The 17,806-nt window shown below is 51.3% G+C and overlaps 7 protein-coding genes across 7 annotated transcripts; 3 read left to right on the forward strand and 4 right to left on the reverse strand.

The window, feature by feature from the left end:
* Positions 1-188: 188 nt before the first annotated feature.
* Positions 189-1,210, reverse strand: COCSADRAFT_37280 (uncharacterized protein). Its single transcript, XM_007702194.1, has 2 exons — positions 830-1,210; positions 189-763 (listed from the first exon to the last, which is right to left on the reverse strand). Exons 1-2 carry the CDS (start codon positions 996-998, stop codon positions 432-434), a joined length of 501 nt encoding a protein of 166 aa, XP_007700384.1. The 5' UTR covers positions 999-1,210; the 3' UTR covers positions 189-431.
* A 1,150-nt stretch (positions 1,211-2,360) lies between these two features.
* On the forward strand, positions 2,361-4,282 carry COCSADRAFT_171765 (uncharacterized protein; the record flags this gene model as incomplete). Its single annotated transcript, XM_007702408.1, has 3 exons — positions 2,361-2,508; positions 2,729-3,263; positions 3,340-4,282. The coding sequence occupies 3 exons, from the start codon at positions 2,361-2,363 to the stop codon at positions 4,280-4,282; spliced, it is 1,626 nt and encodes a 541-aa protein (XP_007700598.1).
* Positions 4,283-5,126: 844 nt separating this feature from the next.
* On the reverse strand, positions 5,127-5,682 carry COCSADRAFT_37284 (uncharacterized protein; the record flags this gene model as incomplete). Its single annotated transcript, XM_007702195.1, has 2 exons — positions 5,426-5,682; positions 5,127-5,364 (listed from the first exon to the last, which is right to left on the reverse strand). Coding segments are annotated over exons 1-2 (299 nt in total), but the record flags the coding sequence as incomplete, so codon positions are not given.
* A 3,418-nt stretch (positions 5,683-9,100) lies between these two features.
* Positions 9,101-10,095, forward strand: COCSADRAFT_357938 (uncharacterized protein; the record flags this gene model as incomplete). The annotated part of the gene is made up of 1 exon (XM_007702409.1): positions 9,101-10,095. The coding sequence occupies one exon, from the start codon at positions 9,101-9,103 to the stop codon at positions 9,992-9,994; it is 894 nt and encodes a 297-aa protein (XP_007700599.1). The 3' UTR covers positions 9,995-10,095.
* Positions 10,072-11,760, reverse strand: COCSADRAFT_118454 (glycosyltransferase family 33 protein). The gene is made up of 2 exons (XM_007702410.1): positions 11,391-11,760; positions 10,072-11,339 (listed from the first exon to the last, which is right to left on the reverse strand). The coding sequence occupies exons 1-2, from the start codon at positions 11,728-11,730 to the stop codon at positions 10,198-10,200; spliced, it is 1,482 nt and encodes a 493-aa protein (XP_007700600.1). The 5' UTR covers positions 11,731-11,760; the 3' UTR covers positions 10,072-10,197.
* Positions 11,761-12,185: 425 nt separating this feature from the next.
* On the forward strand, positions 12,186-15,171 carry COCSADRAFT_160907 (uncharacterized protein; the record flags this gene model as incomplete). The annotated part of the gene is made up of 4 exons (XM_007702411.1): positions 12,186-12,658; positions 12,711-13,940; positions 14,006-14,224; positions 14,271-15,171. The coding sequence occupies 4 exons, from the start codon at positions 12,186-12,188 to the stop codon at positions 15,169-15,171; spliced, it is 2,823 nt and encodes a 940-aa protein (XP_007700601.1).
* A 193-nt stretch (positions 15,172-15,364) lies between these two features.
* Positions 15,365-17,762, reverse strand: COCSADRAFT_26856 (uncharacterized protein; the record flags this gene model as incomplete). Its single annotated transcript, XM_007702143.1, has 2 exons — positions 15,365-17,033; positions 17,080-17,762. The coding sequence occupies 2 exons, from the start codon at positions 17,760-17,762 to the stop codon at positions 15,365-15,367; spliced, it is 2,352 nt and encodes a 783-aa protein (XP_007700333.1).
* Positions 17,763-17,806: the final 44 nt, after the last annotated feature.

A 17,806-nucleotide genomic window follows, 5' to 3' on the forward strand; every position in this document is an offset into this window, starting at 1 on the left:
TCCCATGTTCTCAAACCATGTCCTAATTCGGGCATGCAAGGATCCACTGTCGAAACAATAGCTCTGCTTGCTTTCTGACCATGCCGTGTCAGGCTTCGACACAACAACATCCCCGTCTGGCTTGTTGTTATTGCTGTCTCACATGAGCTCTGCTAATGCAGTCATCACATTGTTCTTGCAGATTTGATAGCAGTCATACGTAGGAGGAGAGCCGTGGCTCATGGGATTTTTTATCTGGAGAGCTAATTCTAGCACCCTTCCAAAGAGAAACTAAAGATACCAACATATTCAACCATGTATCGCGAGGATACCATAAACTCCATCTAGCGCCGTACTCCAAAGCCGTGCTTGGCGGGTATCGAAGATAAATCATAAGTGGACCAAACGTATAGTTGTAAAAGAGGGCGTTAGGTGAGCGGCATGCATAACCACTAGGCATCGCGATCATGCAGCGCCTCATTAGGAAACGTGCCTGCAGGACTAACATGCTGGCTGGTTTCTGGACTATTGTTTTTGCTTGATTCGGGCGAAGGGGTATGTAACCGTGAGACAATGTATAGGTCGTCGTAGCTGCCCAGGATCATGTGCTTCCACCTTGCCAGCGTGGGCAGGCCTACGTTGGCGACCGAGGCCTTGAGGGTGGGTTTCTCTGCGTACTTTTCGCGCTCCGCGGGCGATAGCAGATCTTCGTTGAGGATGTCGAGTCGACTGTTACCGCGAGGTATAGACTTTCTTGTAACACGTAGAAATGGTAATGAGGGGTCTAGTTTGCTAGCGTTAGAGTCACCATTTTAGGCAGAAAGATGGGTATAGGCCAGGCAGCACTTACCATTATCAAGCTCGGCGCAGAGCTCGCCCTCTGTTTTAAACTCTAGGCCTTTTGCACCAGAGCGATATTTGTATACGAGGATGGATTTTTTGCCATTTTCGTCCAGGTCAAACAGCGAGCTTGCCTTGCTGGACTCTGAGCCCGATGTTGACACTGACTTGAACGTCATGCTGCCTTCTAGCATTCGTGCGGTGACTGAAGGAGAAAGGTGAGGAGGACTAGGGAGAGAGTAGGGACCGAAGTGAGTGGAGCCTTGGTATGGGGTGAAGATGTTTGGGTTTACGAAGGACAACCAGGTGGAGTGTGCTTTGTATAGCCGTGGATGGCGGCGGGTCTGGTGAGTGGAAAGGTGGGTGTGGAGTGATGATGGTCTAGGTCGTGGCTGAACCAGAACCGTCGAGCCTTCCAGCAGCGTCACGCCTGAGCCTTGTTGGGCGACAGTGCTGCGCCCCGTCCTGTGGCTGACGGTGACATGCTGTCATATCGATTGTGCGGCCGCTCGACACGCTCATTGGCCGACAGCGCGGCTGTGCCTTGGGCAGCGCTGATTGGATGCCACGCAGCCCCACCGACGTCTATGCTACCCAACTCAACTCAAGCCGACGCAAACCCTCTGCAAATCCACGCATATCGTTGCTGGCCAGGATGGAGCGATTACAAAACATTGTCGCGCATCTTCTACACCGAACTGTGCAGGATGACGCTTTCTTGTGGTGCGCATGACGGGCAGGCCAAGCAAAGGGGTGTTAGGCGAGTCACCTGCATGGCGTTCTGATATGGGCGCGTGCCCAAGCTCCCAAGGTTTGTTACATCGCTCTGGGGAGCATTGTGGAGACATGGCACGGATGAATCTGCTTTAGTTGTCTTCGGATTCATGCGTATTTACATGTTCACTGCCCGCTCGTAGTGCTGCCAGCTGGTTCACAGCCTTGTTTGGCGCCGGGCTAGGTTTGCCTAATTGCCTTCTCGCGCCCCTGCATTTCAGCTCCGCTCGACGTTCGTATGTAGAGTAGGCAGCGATAATAGGGACAGAGAGCATAACGATACTGCTCGTTCTGTCGTCATAGAATAAAGTCTGACCCCTGGGTGATGCAGTATAGGCAGTCGAGCTAACTGTTTTTTTCCTCCTCCCCACGTTACACGAGTACAGGAGCCCCCGGGCCTGTACGAGGGTCATAACTAACATCTGGAGAAACATTCCTCACGACTGCAAAAGCTTGGCCTCTTATTCGTCGCTTCGCCAGCGGCCCCGTTCACTAGCGGCAGAGCCAGCCACTGCCGCAGCCCACCCTTCCACCTGCACCCTGACCGCGCCCTTCGCGGGAACGCGCGAGACTGTCATGAGGCTCCCTAAAGCCTTATATCCACTTCAATATCGGTCTTCCCCCTCGCACCACCTAGCACCGTTACCCGCCGAAAAAATCACGCAAGGCTAAAGATCTACCTGTGAAGCATTCAACCCTACACACCATCCACGCGCCCAGCACTAGGTATACTCGAACCACACTAGCTGAACCCACGCGCCGTCAACATGTTGCAACCGCCTCGAGAGCCAGCCTCGAGGCCGCTCAGCATAAGAACAACTGGCACCACTGCGACTCAGGGCGACAAGACTGGAGAAACCTGGAAGATGAACGTCACCGCCGAAAACTGCTGGGAGGACCTTATACTTACGTTGGGTACGTTGGATCCTTTTATAGCCTTGTAGCTTTTCTATCTGCATGTTATCCAGCTGGCGACTCCTGTAGCTGTCCAGCACTCTGGTCTTGTCTGAATGTCCTTTTTTCTGGTCGGTGGCAGCTTTACAATAGTGTAGTCAGCGGCTAGTGCCATCTATCCGTAGTCTGACATGCAGTTCCCCAAAGCGTATGTTTTCCATGCTGACGTTTCTTTTCATAGATGGCGGGGGTATACGCGGCTATTCGAGCCTCCTTATCATACAACAGTTAATGCACGAGATCGCCGAATGTGAGCGCCGAATACAAGAACAAGAGGGCCCAGTGCCCGGCACCGAACGTCGCGAATTCAAAGAGGACGAGCTACTCCCATGTCATTACTTCGACTACATGTATGGCACAAGCACTGGTGGACTCATCTCTGTTATGCTTGCCAGGTTGCGCATGACCGTGCCGCAATGCCTCGAAATCTATCGTAAAGTCGGTAATGAACTTTTTGGGCATAGGAGGAACATTCTTCCCCTAGCTACAAAGTATGACCACAAACCGCTCGAAAAGGCAGTACAAGATATCGTAAGACAATACTGCAAGGAACATGGAAAATGCACAGGAGACGACTGGTACCCTTGGAGCTCGGAGGAGGATTCAGAACAAGTGCCTATGGAAACATCAGGTGTCGGTTCTCTACGAAGTGCAACCACATGGGGTAGCGGTGCTCCAGCTACCAATTTCAAGCCAGTGGAGCGCATATGTCAATCGTAAGTAAAACCCTCTTCCCTACCTGTAGTTTCCTACCCATCTGTAATTTCCTACTTTTGTGCTAACAGTTGCTAGTATCTGTCTGACGGCTATTCATTCCGGTCAAATCGACGAAGCCTATCTCCTTCGCTCTTATAACCATCAATACGACCCGGATATCGCTCCAGCATGGGTTACACCATACAATACTGGTGCCGACAAGATGAAAATCTGGCAGGTGACAAGAGCAACCTCAGCTGCACCATTTTACTTTGAAATGCTTACAGCTGAGTTTGCAAATGGTGTGAAGAAGAATTTTAAAGACGGTGGAATTCGCGAAAACAACCCTTCATATGCTGCTTACAGCGAACACGCCTCACTAAAGGGGGATGACAAGGAACCAGCACTTCTGCTCTCAATCGGAACTGGGCGCCCAGATACATCCAATGACGGTTTCGCCACCGCCTGGCCTGGGCCGTTGGGAAAAGTCAAGGCACTGCAAAAGTGGAGTGAAAAATTGGCAGTTTTCAAAAATCTCTTGATCAAGTACACCGAAGGTGAAGACCGACACAAGATGATGCGTACAATCGCCAAGGGAGAGCACCGATGGTACAAGCGTCTGAATGTCGACAAAGGACTTGAAGGGCTACCACTCGACCACTGGGTCAAAGGAAAATGGATGAACCCTCAAACCAACGAAACGAAAGTAGTGAATGGAGGAAAAACCCTTACGATCATGGAGACAGTGACTAGGGCGTACCTTGAAAGAGTAACTATTGCAAGCCCCGGAAACCTAACCGAATACCAACCCCCCAAAATCGTTCTCAAGCAAGTCGCAGAAAGACTGGTGCGCCATCGAAGACTCAGAGAAGCCACTAAAGGAGAAGACCTCACGAGGTGGCAAACACACATGGGACAATGGCTGACGGGCGAGCTTAAACCCGAAGACGCGAAATTTGAGCGAGTTGCACCAAAGTCAAGGAAAGGCTCTCGAGCCTTTCTCTCTTCATCACGCCCAATGACGCCCACTGGAAAATGAAGAGAACACCATCCCGGAAGCAAAAGATCCATGGACTGCCATCTTCATCATCGCCTAGCCATCGCCTAGTGACTGCATTTTGCAACTGCAACACATTACACATTGCTGCACTTTCACCATCTGCAACAATGTATGTAGCTGCCTAGCGTAATCAGCCTTACCGAAAACACCTTGACCCTATTGCCGGCTCGGTGTTCCTCCTACGTCGAGTCGAGCTCTGGACGCACTGCTCCCAGTCTTGGCATATTCCAGACTTCACTTTGCAATCAGCGAAAGGTCATCACACTTCTCCATTGAAGAAGTCACATTTGAAAAGGTGGTAATGGTTCTGTTATTGATTCGTAAATGCAATAGTGGGAGCCAAAGGCGATGCGACAAAGATATCAATAAAGGCAATAACTCCCCATTCCACTCCAAACCAACCAAGATCGTTAATGCTGATTACCGTTCCCCCCTACCACCACATGATTAACTGGATCCCCAAATTACAAAAAGAGACCGGCAAAGCCAACAAGACCGGCAAAGGCCGCGGCCAAGGCGACTGTGGGCGCGTTGGCGGAATTACCAACGGCCTGGGCATTGCCTTGGGCACCACCTTGAGTACCAGTGCCGCCGTTGTTGGCGTTGCTTGGGGTGTTTCCATTAGGGTTGTTGTTGTTGTTGTTGGTGTTGCCTGGGTTGTTTCCGTTAGGGCTGTTGTTGTTCTCGTTGACACCATTGGGATTACCACTGGGGTTGGAGTTGTTGGGGTTATTACCATTGGGATTGTTACCACCGGAGTTGTTGCTCGGTGGTGGGTTTGTCGGGGTGGGGCCTGAGCTGGGACCTCCAGGCCTTGGTCCAGTTGGGGTAGGACCTGAGGGCGCGCCGCTGACTGGAGTGAAGCCACAGTCACGGACAAGATCTTGAGCGTCTACAAGGAAAGCATTAGTCACGTGTGAGGAGCAAGAGGAAGAGAAGAAAAGACATACCATTGTCGAATTCGCCGCCGTTTCGCCAGATGCAGTCAGCACAGTTGGGGATCTGGGTGTTTGCGTTCTGGGCGTTGCAGATGCATTGGCGTTCAGCGAAGTCGTTGTCGTCTGAGATACAGGTTAGTATGGCAGCTCACATGATCAAGGTGGTTAAGAGATGAAGACTTACTTGGACCTCTGTCGTCGCATCCGGTTGTTAGATTGACGACGGGTGTGCAAATGTCCATGCAATTGCGTGGGACATCCTCGAATTCGAGTTTGTCGGCGAGGCCAACGGCGGAGAGGGCAAAGGCAATGGCGATGGTGTTGTAACGCATTATGGCTGATTTGGGTATCTTTCAAATGACAAAGTACTGAAGAATATCAATGTGCGTATACTGTATGAAACCTCTTTGGTTGTTCGTGTGTGTTGTGCTGCTGTGTGATGGAACTTATTCTCCATGTCGGGATACAGTTACTTATATACGAAACGTCCAACAGCTGCTCGTGTGCTTAATTTCCCGTTTCAGAGCATGATTGATGCCGGCCCCACGAGGTACACTATGCAGCATGCAGCCCATTCCGCACACGGACACCTACCACCACCACCACACACCCCAGGTACCAAGCAAACGCACTGACATGACGCAGATGACGACTGGCACAATGGCAAAGCAAGACCCTCCTGCTCTTCCCTCCCCCACTCCTCATCGGCCCGTCGTCGGTAACGACAAGATCGGCGGGTGGCTTCACGGGCTTCATGGCGTCGCAACTGGGCGGAGGCGGCCAATCCAGTGTAGCAGCATCCCTTCAAGACCCGCTGGGCGGAAGACGTTGTGACCGCTTGGCACGGCTCTACTATGGGGTATGTGCAGAGTGAGAGTCGAATACCGCTGATCTTCCAAGTAAACCACTGCGGCTTCGCCACTTACTACCCACAGCCTCACGCGCAGACGTAAACACACTTGCACCTTTCACCACATGCACCACATGGCCTTGTTTTTTTGTTTTCTTGTTTGCCAGGCACATCCATCCCCCTCTTGCCGTGCGCTGTCGATCCCCGGCTAATCAAGATGGAGATGCTAAAGCGCAAGGAGAAGAGATGGGCCATGTACGTATACGTTGTGTAATGACGGCGGCAAAAAGAAAATGACAATCGTAGGAGAGCCAAGCAAGAAACTCCACCCCCGGACGACTCTACTTTCTTTCTAGCAAGTATCCTTGAAAGATGGGGGGAGGCTTAGAAAAGTCCCCGCCCGGAGGGGAATGCACACACTCGCCGCCAAGCCCTGACATGGAGTCAGCCAAGCAAAAAGGCAAAACAAGACGGTGTGAGTCCGTTGCTGTCCTTTTTTTGGACTATTCCTTTTTTTTGCCTTTCGGTCTGGGACCCTGGGAATCTTTTTGGGTTGTTGCGCTGGCGTCCCTCTCCGCCCTGGTGCCCTACGCTACGCGCGTTCCTTTGCGGCAGTGCATATATGACAGCCCCCATGTGACTTTCTCTTTTCTTTCGTCCGCCCACTGTTTTGTAAATGATGTATTTACATGAGATTTTATTGGTTGGTCAATTGTGAGTTTTGAGGGAAACTTTTCGTTTTTTTTTAGCGCCCAACGGGCTTGTAGGGCTGAGATGAGATAGAGATGGAATGTTCTGTATGGTGCGGAATGGGCAAGATTTCATCAAAGGGCCATGCAATTAAACTCCCGTCATTCGTCACACTTTTTTTTGGCACTTTGCTTTACTGCCGTTCTTTTCTCTTTAACATACTGCGTACTCTGGATTTCTATTTCGCCGTACTTTCCCTTTCCTCCTACTGCATACATTAATTCTTAGCTAGTAACATTAGCGCTTTCGCGCTTAAGAAAATAGGAGGCGGTTTTTTCTTCTTCTCTAGTTTACATCGAAGACTACTTTACGAGAATGAATACGGGAAATGACATCAATGCTCACACCCTACTTACTAAGACAGTTTGGCCGACACCAAACGGCCACGGCGATGTCACAACTTTCCTTTTTGCCAAGGCCCCGATTGCACAGCCCAATTCCTTGCGCCTCCCTTCCTCTTCTTCTCCCAAGCCCAAAGCCCAGAACTAGTCTACACGGTAGATTACCAAGACGGCCAATGACCCAGACCTGTCGCGGCAAGGTCGCGGTACTTAGTTACTTCTACCATGCTTACCTCACCAAAAAAAGCTTGAATGTAAACTGAGTAGTAAGTACGCGCGGTTTTCTTTCTTCTTCGCTTTTCTTGGAACTTTGTTAGTCGAGACGGGAAAAGCCTGGCTTTCTTTGCCTCGCCGTCATCTTTTCGAGTCGTGAGCAAATCATCAATCTTATTTTTTGTCTTGGTCTTGCAAAGAAAAACTCTTGGGACTTGCGTAAGAAAGAAGCTGTGTGTGTGGCTTAGTATCACGGGGTCCCCTAGAAGACAACATGGAAGAAGCTTGGAAAATTTAGTGTGGGTGTAGTATGTGCCGTGCTATGATTTACACTGCCGTGTGGATCTAAGAAACGGCGGTCAGGTGTGGCTCGGGAATAAGATATCCAAGGCCAAGGCCGGGGATTTTTTTTTAGCAGTGGATTGTCGCGAGTTGGCGGTGCGGGACGGGAGCGAATGGCTGCAGGTGAATGTTGGGGGATAGACTACGTCGTAAGCTGTCGCGTCAACGACATACGTGGTGCGCCGGTCAAGAAGCGTGAAACCTTGGGTTTTCAAGAGGCTACGTAGTCTGCGTGGTGCGGGTTGGGTGGGCTTGGAGTTGGGCTGCTTAGTTTTGGGCTTCTTACATAACTGTGCTGACGTACTGTAAGTCTGACGGACGAAGTGTGACTCTTGATTCCTGGTTTGCTCCTTCTCCCATATAGCATCAGTAATACATCTTTAGGATAGCCTCTACGTGTGTGGGTGGAAAAACAGCTAACTTTTCGTCTTCCTGATATCATCTGTTCCAAGTGCCAGAGCTGCGTAGTGCAGCCTCAGGACACGAATATCCATTGTAATTTCCACAAAAAATTATCCTTACCAGATTACTCTTTAGCAATGATATTCCCACGTCAATCTTGTGCGTATTGTGGCTCGTGGGTCATCTGTTTGCCTTCACCCTCCAATGGCAAGTGTGTATATTCAAATCACTTGCTTCCCAAGGTGCACCTCCAAGAACCCTCTGGACGGAATACATGTAAAACATTTCCGATGAATCACAATACCTAGTTTCAATCCATCCCAACATCTGTCTCAACCATTAATACCCGTCAAAGCACTGGCTCGATATGTGCTCTAGATGTCTCCACCCTCAAATGCATCCACCCACCCACTCGACTAACCAAAACCCCAAGCCCCATCACGTTCTCCCCGAACCGTGTTCAGAGCAACGCTATCGAAATTCCTTTGGCTTTCAGATGTCACGACACGTGACCCACAAAGCGGAACAAGCAACGTCCTGGACTGTCCCACGGTACGATCATGAAAGCAGATGGGGCTACGCCCTCAGTGGCAAAAGCGATATTAACCTTGGATGAAGAACAAATCTAAGCGATGCACTGGTATTTCGTGCGTGGGAAGAAAGATCATAGGATTAATATACGACTATTGCAATAACATCACTCTTTCTTCCCTTCCTTATATCGATGCACACTACACATCCAGTTTCTTCCTTTGTATCAGCATCTATCATGCAGCAAAGCTACATCGCCTAACTCGAGGTTCTTCGACCATTTTCCTATCGTTATAGCGAAGTTCATTCTATTTTCTCAGCAACAGCACCACATATCGCATGTATCCCGCTCGCTACTAGTATTCTCTTTCTCAGCCACACGTGAGCCAGCACTCTTCACGCATTCAACGAAAAGAAAAGATCAAAGAAAATGACCATGCAACAATGGCTCATTGAGCACTGTTGCCTGGGAAGCACAGAAAACGAGCTGGATACAATTACAGGACCCACTGGCAACCCCGATACACAGGAGACATCGATTTGGCCACAAAGATTACTAGTCCGAGTCGACAGCCACCATTCAACTCAAGATACACGCGACTCGCTAGGCAGTAGTAATGAATCGCGCGAATCCGAGGAAGAAACAACACCGAGTAGTATCCCTGACACATTGGATACGGAAGAGGACTATGAAATGAACGCAAGTATCATAGCAAGTATCGAAGCACTTCTAGAAGACACGGACTCCGACTCCGACTCCAACGAACCAAGCGATCTACCGACCCCTTCATCAATACCACCTTATCCAGTCTCGCCCGTCGAACAGCAAACCATGACACTCCACCAAGATCTCATCTCCCTCTTCATCCACCACCGAATCGCCGCCATCACCACCTCCACGCCGATCCCCTCCTCCCTCCTCGCCGCCGAAGAAATGGAAACTCTAATGTCGCAATACGAATCCAGACTCTCCTGCCCACTCTATTCGGGCCTCTCAACCCGCATCCACCTCAGCATCCTCTACACCGCGTACATAATCTCCGACCGCACTTTCTTCCCGCGGTCCCCCTTCGCCACCCTAGCCTTCAGCTATCTAAGTCACAAACAGTATCTGGTGAGTAGATTGAGGTGCCAGAGGGTGTCGAGCGAGATGCTGGTGGTGTTTCAGAATTTGCAGACGGTGGTGAGGGAACTGGAGGCTGTGATGTGGGGGAGGAGACGGTATTTGAGGAGGTTGGGGAGGTATCCTGAGGTTGTGGCTAGGACGATTTGGATGTTGGATCCGACGGTTACGCATAGGTGGGATGGGCCGTTGGTTTTGTGATAGGGGGCTGTGGTTGGATGTTTTAAATGGGAAAGGGGGGGGGGGTTGCAGGATGAAGGTACGGTCTACGCTACGATGGGCGTTACAGAGCGAGTTGGTTATCGTTTTGCATTTGGAAGTTTTCGTTATTTGCTAGGGTTTAATTGGGTATCATGGTTGTTTTGAAGGATTTGATTTTACGGATATGGTCGACTTTCGGCAGTTCAGATCAGCTTGAATAGTTTTCCACCTACACTATCCCATTCATCGTCCCATCTATGCTCGCTTTCTTTGAGAGCGCCTACTTTTAGTGTCTCTCTTAATCTGCCATCGCTGCCAAAGAACGCAGCCAAATGCAGAGCAAGCTCCTCGGGGCTCTGGAATCCCAGGCCATTTACGCCCTGCTTGACTAGCTCGGGCCATGCCTCGAATTTTCCCCAGCCCACGACGGGCAATCCTGCGCCAAACATGTCGACGACTTTCATTGGAAGATCGACGCCAGAGGAGGATGTATGCAGCGAGACACCGAGATCAGCAGAGGCAAGAAGGAGAGCATAGTCGGCATGGGTAAGCCATGCCGTCCTGATGATGACATTCTGCAGCTTCTTCTGCTGATTCAGCTCTCTCACCTTGGAAAGATAATAATCCCTTTGGGGCCCTTTGCCAGTGATGATGGCTAGGATCCTGGGAAGATGTGTTTTTGAAGTGCATTCGGCAGAATAGGCGACGAGAGCGGATAAGAGGAGAGAAAAGTCTTCATCGGCTGTCCAGGAGGTAGCGCTTACGATGAGTTTCCAGGGAGTCTTTGAGCTAGGTGACAGGTCCTTTGCAAATTGAGCCGTTTCTGGTAGTCTCTTGAGGAATTTGGCGCGCTCTTCGGTCCCGATGGGTTGGAATGCAGATGCTGGACGGTCATGTAGGGCTTGTGCAGTAACTCCATAGTCGACTTTGAGAACGCGAGCCATTGCGTCGGTCACGGTGATGTGGTGTGAAGCTGCCTTGGCAAATATCTTTTCATACTTCTCCGATATTCTGACGAGGGGGTGAGAGTCACCAAGTTTCATGGCCAGAATGGAGTAGCCAAAGTTATGCCAATCGATGACTAGGTCAGTGCGTCGCAGGAAGCAAACCAGACTCGCAACTGCGAGTGTTGGTATCGAAGGGGGATTTTGCACAAGCGTCCATCTTGTGGGCTGGGAGCGGTAGCCTAGTGCAGTATACAAGGAAAAAATCTGCCAGAGTACTTTGAGAGGAGCCAAGATGGGGAAGAGAAGCTTGCTGCTTGAACGCAGGCTAGCGGGCGCTGGGGAAAGGGGGATGATGTCAATTAATGGGTTTGAGACTATCTCCGGGAGTATTTCAGACTCTGAGATGCGGTTAGTTGCTGGGAGTATGGGTACTTGCAGATATGGTTCACCTTGGTAGCCGATAAGAGTGACTCTGGCGCCGTGTTTAGCGAGGCTCAGGGCATGGTATTGCATGCGGGGGGATCGTCCGATATCGCCCAGCACGACAACCTGAACGGACCGCGCATTCTTCCATCGCGGGGGCTCTTTTCCATCTTTTGTTGTTGCTTTGATCTCTATGCCATGCTCGTCGACAAACTTCAGCGACTTGTCCTTGTAAGGATCATATTGGCCAGGTAGCGTGAGTAGCAAGAGAGTAAAGAGTGTGGACAGGATGACGACGACAGTCAGCACGAGGGAGAAGAGGGTAGCGTACTTGTCTGCTGCCGCTTCTAGCGTGTCGTCGAGCATGTTGGTGTTGATAGGGGGTTAAGATAGTGTTGGCCAATTGCGATGTACATGCTCATGCAGGAGAGATGGCGCCACATGCGTCAATGATGCCAAGGATTGGAGTGGCGGTGCGCACCTGCACCTGCCGCTGCGGAGAGCTGGGGACCGGGGGGTGAACGGAACCAAAAAGGGAAGGCGGCTAAGGACGATAAGTGTTGCTAGGAATATGGATAGGTTATGTAAGAGACACCCCTGACAAGACATGTGGTAGAGAGAAAAGACGCCCCCCCCCAATATTCAGACGTCGTGGACATACCGAATTGCGCTCTTCTCTACTCCCCGTACGCTGCTCCTCTGGCTAGTCGCCCATCCACGTTGCGACGCGACTGAGCCTCGTTTCACCACCGCCAGTTGGCGCCCCTCGTCTTGGTGGGCTGCTTGACTGCGAGCCACGATAAATCCTATCCTCGCAGCACATGGCGTCGACATATGCCCTGCCCGTCACTCCGCGGTCCCATACGCACAGCCATGGACGCTCGTCGTCACAGTACACACCCGAGTCTTCGTCGTATACGGCCAGCCCCATCAACGGCGCATCTCCCGTCAGAAAGCACGGCCACAGACACAACCGGTCCGAGGTGAACACCAATGGCCAACTATACGGCGCAGTGCGTTCCCAGTATGCTGAGTACAATGGCCACTCTCACTCTCACCCCCACGACCATGCCCATGAGCACAAGCACGCCCACGCGAGATCAGCCTCAAACGACTCTACATACACCCTGAAGCCCTTCCTCAATCCCGCCATGGGCAGGTCCACAGGCAGGCCGCGAGGAGAGTCTGACCTTGGGCGCCCTCCGTCAAAAACTCCCCTTGCCAAATATGGCTTCTCGTCAGTGTCGCCTATACATGAGACGCCTCCACATGCGCCGTTGCCTTCAACGTCCTCGTAAGCATTGCTTCAACATGCCTTAACATAGGTCGACTAACACGTATTACAGATCATGGCTGCAACTCCCTGAGGCACTTACTGCCCTCCTGATTCCCCTCCCATATCTTCTCGCCGCCTTGGCATACCCAAACAATGCTCGGTCCTCACTGAAACCGCCATCGTCGTTGTCAGAAGCCATGGCAGAAAGTATACCTGCGATAGAATCCATCAAAGCCTTACCCGGGGCGCCACTATTGCACGCCCTCACTCTTTCTTCGGCGACACTACTGTTAGTAGGTGTGGCAGCCAAAGTCAGCTCCACGCTGCAGCCGTTGGATAGACGGAAGGAAGACAAATTCACCCCAAAGGTTACCAATGCGCCTAAGCGCATTGCCAGCAATGCTTTTAGCGTACTCCTGCCTTTCTACGCCTCCATGCAGATTGGCGGCGCAAAAACCGCCCTCATCTTGCTCATCGCAGTAGCAGCAGGGATTGGAGCGTTGGATCAAAAGCCAGGCAACCACACACTCTGGGACGATGCCCGACGGACACTGAGGACGCGCAAGATGACTTGCGGTGCGCTTTTCCTAGCTATGTTCGCAGATGTCATGACTTCTGAAAGTATCTCAAACCTTCTGATCGGCTATGCAGCCCTTTTGGCTTCGATTTTCTGGGTTCCCCCACCTCTACCTACCGCGGCCTGGTCACTCATGACCAACCCACAGAACCAGGATTCATTCACGAGCCAACGGCCTCTTCGCGCCTCGCTGCCAAAGCCTTCGTCCCCACTAATCAACACCTCCGAAAACCAGCTTCTTACACTTGCTGCGGGTCTTGTTCTCCTCGTCAGCACCGTTGTATACTCGTTTATTGCTCCTTCTGGATCCTTTTCTCTGTCTCAACATACTGTTGGCTTTTCGGCCCTCTCAATTGCATCAGCGACGGCGCTTGTCTACTTTTCTCTTCCAGCATCATTGCGGAGTCAGAAGCAAGTCGGATTACGGCTGAGCGTTATTCTTGTTTTTGCTTTTAGCTTTTTGGAACATGGTGGCCATCTGAACATTGCATTCCCTTTTGTGTCCGCAATACTTATTGCAGCCGTCGCTTTTGATACACGCTCTCCAGTACCACATTCCCATGACCATGCACATGCTCATGATCATGGCCATAAGCATGACCATCATCTCCACGGAAACCACTCGAGAATATCCGCATTTTTGATCGCACGCTCTACCCCTGGATCTATTATACATAGCATTCTGATCGAAAGGGATTCGCGGCGCATTGCATACTTTGGCGTGTAAGTCTTATCCTCAACATGATCGGTGACCACGGATAAATAGGCATCTTTCTGACACGGTGTAGACTGAATCTGGCCTTTATGATGGTCCAATTCTTCTACGGCTTTGTGAGCGGCTCCTTGGGCTTGCTTACGGATAGTATTCACATGCTCTTTGATTGTGCTGGTCTTGCTGTAGGTCTTGCTGCTGCAGTCATGAGCAAGTGGCGTCCAAACGCACGTTTCCCCTACGGCTATGGCAAGATTGATACGCTGTCTGGGTTTGCAAATGGCGTTTTTCTCTTGTAAGTGATTTTTTGATCCCACAGCAGTTCAAGCTAACTTGTGCAGACTTGTCAGCGTAGAAATCATATTCGATGCTTTTGAGCGCCTCTGGGAAGGCCATGAGCTTCAGCGCCTGAACGAACTGCTAATTGTTAGTATATTGGGGTTCTTGGTTAACATAGTTGGTCTTACGGCTTTTGGACATGCTCACCATGGCCATGGGCATGATCATGGGCACGATCACGGTCACGATCACGGACACGGACATTCGCACGACAACGAAAACATGCAGGGAATCTTCCTTCACATCCTCGCCGATGCTCTCGGCTCCGTGGCCGTCATCATCTCTACGCTTCTGACCAAGTACTACGGCTGGTCTGGATGGGATCCTATTGCGTCGTGCATCATTGCCATCTTGATCTTTCTTTCGGCCATTCCTCTTGTCAAATCCAGTGGAGCGAGACTTATGCTCAGTCTATCAAGTGATGTCGAGTATGGTATCAGAAACGCATTAGGAGAGCTGGGTACATTGAGAGGTGTGGTGGGCTATGCGGTGCCCAAATTCTGGCTTGAAGATGAAGGAGCCGCGCATGGTGAGGCTCACGCAAAGGAACATGCTTGCGATGGACAAAAGCACGGAGATGAACCCCATGACCACCACGAACACGACCATTCGCACTCGCATTCGCATGATCACAACCATGACCACTCTCATTCTCATTCGCACTCACACGATCATCATGACCACGACCATGGCCACGACCATGACCATGATCACGCACCAAAACAACGGCGCATTCTTGGTGTAATCCACGTCATTGCCTCACGTGTTGCAGATCTGGAAGACGTCCGGGAGCGCTCGTACCAATTCCTCAAGGACCGTGGCATGGACGTCGTTATTCACGTGGAAAAGGAAGGCGAAAGCCGATGTTGGTGTGGCGGTGGTAACGACTACAAGCAGAGTTAGTGTATTACTTCTTTGTATGAATAAGAACTAGAGTAGAGTTGAAACGAGCATTCTTCTTCGTAACGGCAACATGGTATTTGATTCATGACTGCATTTCCACCTTCATTTCCTCGAGTCCATTAAACACCATCTAATCTTGGTATGATATCCTCTTTAAGGCGAAAAAAAAACACCATGTCATACACATCTATCCTTACCCCTCCGTCCTCACAATTCCCGTATTAGTCCTAACATCAAACTCGACCCACCGCGCCTTCCCCTCCGTGCGTCCTCTCCTCCCCCCACTCTCATCCAAACTCCCCGGATTCATAACCGTACACCCAAAATACTTGACCACAAACGGCGGGGCCTCGGCATCCGCAAGCACTACGCTCGTAGGCAGCGGATACAAACTCATCGCATGCGCAAAGTCCCAATGCAAGGGGCGCGAGGAAAGCGGGTAAGGGCTAAGATGCGACTGGGAGAGAATAGTACGAGTAAGTGTGCGTGCGATCTGCGTGTCGAGATCGACATCTGACTGCTGCTGTTGTTGTTGTTGGCGTTTCGGCTGTGGAGGAGGCGGATGCACCAGATCCAAATCCATGGTATCTTGACTCTCTAGATCCCGGGCTTGTTGGCTGGGTGCAAATGGCAACTCATCGTCCGCATCGGGCGGTGGTTTATTAAAGCGGATTGAGTTTCTCTGGAGTCGACCCAGGAGGTCATCTCTTAAGATGGCCATTTCACCCTTGACACCGAACCAAGTGAGGCGCGAGGGATTCGAAGTCCAAATGACTTCTCCCTCTTTCCCTTTTGCCTTTCCTGGCCCCCATATTTCGCGGTTGGCTTCGGCAACGACTTTGCGGATGCGGGTGGTGAACATGTTAGGGATGGGTTTGCGGGGGAGGGGGGTTGCGGCGCCGGCGGAGAAGGCGCTGGGCCAGGCGTCGTTGTCACCCGGGACGAGGACGAGGGTTGTGTGGGCGATGAGGGGTTGGAAGTCTGCAAGGACGGAGGCGAGGGCATCGAAGTGCTCTTTGTATTCTATGCTGCCGGTGCCGGGGACGCCGGCTAGACTGGCTTTGGAGCTGAAGTTTCCCATGAGGATGATGGCGAGAGGGTAGACGGGGTGGGGGTCGGTGGTATCAGGTGTATATGTGCGTAGGAGGGTACGGAGGGCTGATAATGTTGAGGGTACGTCCAGGTGGAGATCTGATGCTATGACGATGTTGTGTGCTCGTTCGGGTTCGAGCAGTTTGGATGCGATCTTGTTCATGCGCGCACCAGTTCCACGCTGTGAACCAACGCCCAAGAAATCAGTCCAGCCGAATGCTGGGCCAGCCAGACTGTTCTTGTCAACTTCGTCAGCGCCGCCTAGCGTTGCTGTTCGACGTTCACAGGGGGGATGTCCGACCGAAAAGCAGAGGAACTTTCCGCCTATTGTGCCACCGATACCACCACTGCCTCCTAGTGATGAGCCTGCTCCTGAGTCTTCTTCATAGCTGCCTTCAACCAGTACGATCATGCCTGGCGCAAAGTATGCACCCTTCTCAGGTATCGGTCGCGCATGCTCAATGTCAAGCGCAATTGTTCCCGTAAGGTCAGAAAGTGAGAGCGCTCCGGTTGCTGAAATAGTGAGCATACCCAGCAACAGGTGCGTGCTTCCGGACCGCCCAAGCAAGTTGGCAATGGGTGTGATTGTGTTCATTTGCGAGGTTGCAATTGATCCTGTCCGACTCAGAGTAGCCGACCTAGCTGTGCTGAAAGTGGGTGCTTGAAACGTCTCATTGCGGAGTATGCGCTGATGTACAACGTGATACCGCTGGCGGAAGAGCTCAGTCTTATGTAAGGGATCTGGGAAGAGCGACGGTTTCGCGGTGGATCTAGTATCGTTAGTAGAGGCCATAAAAAGTCCCAACATATACTCACTTCTCAAAGTGTTTTTGATTAACGTTGTAGATCAGCTTAGGTTGCTCGAAAGCGCCAATGACCTTCATCCACTCTCGCGGGTCTTTTAGCAAATCCTCTTCATCCTCCTTGTCTTCCACCTCTAGGTTCGATATGCCGAAGCTTGAAGTAGTGTCCAAGGATCCATGTGACGTCTGGCCGGATATATCTGGGCCAAAGTTGAAGCTGCTTTGGCGTCCTACTGTCGAACCCTGGACTATTCTGCCCCCACTCATGGACCCTTCTAATGTCTTGAGTATGCTTTTGAACGTCTCATGGTCTCCTTCCACAATAACCTGTCCACCGCACTTCTTCCAGCTCTTTGCAACTTCCTCGAGGACCTTCTCCGCTAAGCCTTCCTCTCGCCATCCTGAACCGCAGTGCTTTCCAATAAATGTTGCTAGGGCCTGGAGGGCGGAAGATGTGAGGGTAAGGTTATGTTTCTTTGTGAAGGTCCTGAATGCCAGCGGCCGTAGTGTTGCTGGAGGCAGTAATATCGGAAGAACAGTCGACTTTGCAACAGGCTTGAGAGAGGGCGGGGCGCGTATTGGGGCTGTCCTGCGGGGATTAATTGGGTGTACTGGTGTTCCAAATGCGGGCGACGATGAGGGTATGGCATCCGCTGCCACTGCTGAAGGCTTTTCTGGGCGTCTTGCTGTGGCCATTTCTGTTGTAATGACTGCAAAGGTAAATGCGTGTTGTATAGGCA

This window comes from Bipolaris sorokiniana (genome assembly GCF_000338995.1).
Source record: "Bipolaris sorokiniana ND90Pr unplaced genomic scaffold COCSAscaffold_8, whole genome shotgun sequence".
Classification (NCBI taxonomy): Eukaryota; Fungi; Ascomycota; class Dothideomycetes; order Pleosporales; family Pleosporaceae; genus Bipolaris; species Bipolaris sorokiniana.

Bases quoted from the DNA above. Each gene is read 5' to 3' on its own strand.
- COCSADRAFT_37280 (XM_007702194.1), bottom strand. From the start codon at position 998: ATGACGTTCAAGTCAGTGTCAACATCGGGCTCAGAGTCCAGCAAGGCA. The intron at 764-829 runs GTAAGTGCTGCC...CTAGCAAACTAG, and splicing joins CTGCGCCGAGCTTGATAATG to ACCCCTCATTACCATTTCTA.
- COCSADRAFT_118454 (XM_007702410.1), bottom strand. From the start codon at position 11,730: ATGCTCGACGACACGCTAGAAGCGGCAGCAGACAAGTACGCTACCCTC. The intron at 11,340-11,390 runs GTGAACCATATC...ACCGCATCTCAG, and splicing joins CACTCTTATCGGCTACCAAG to AGTCTGAAATACTCCCGGAG.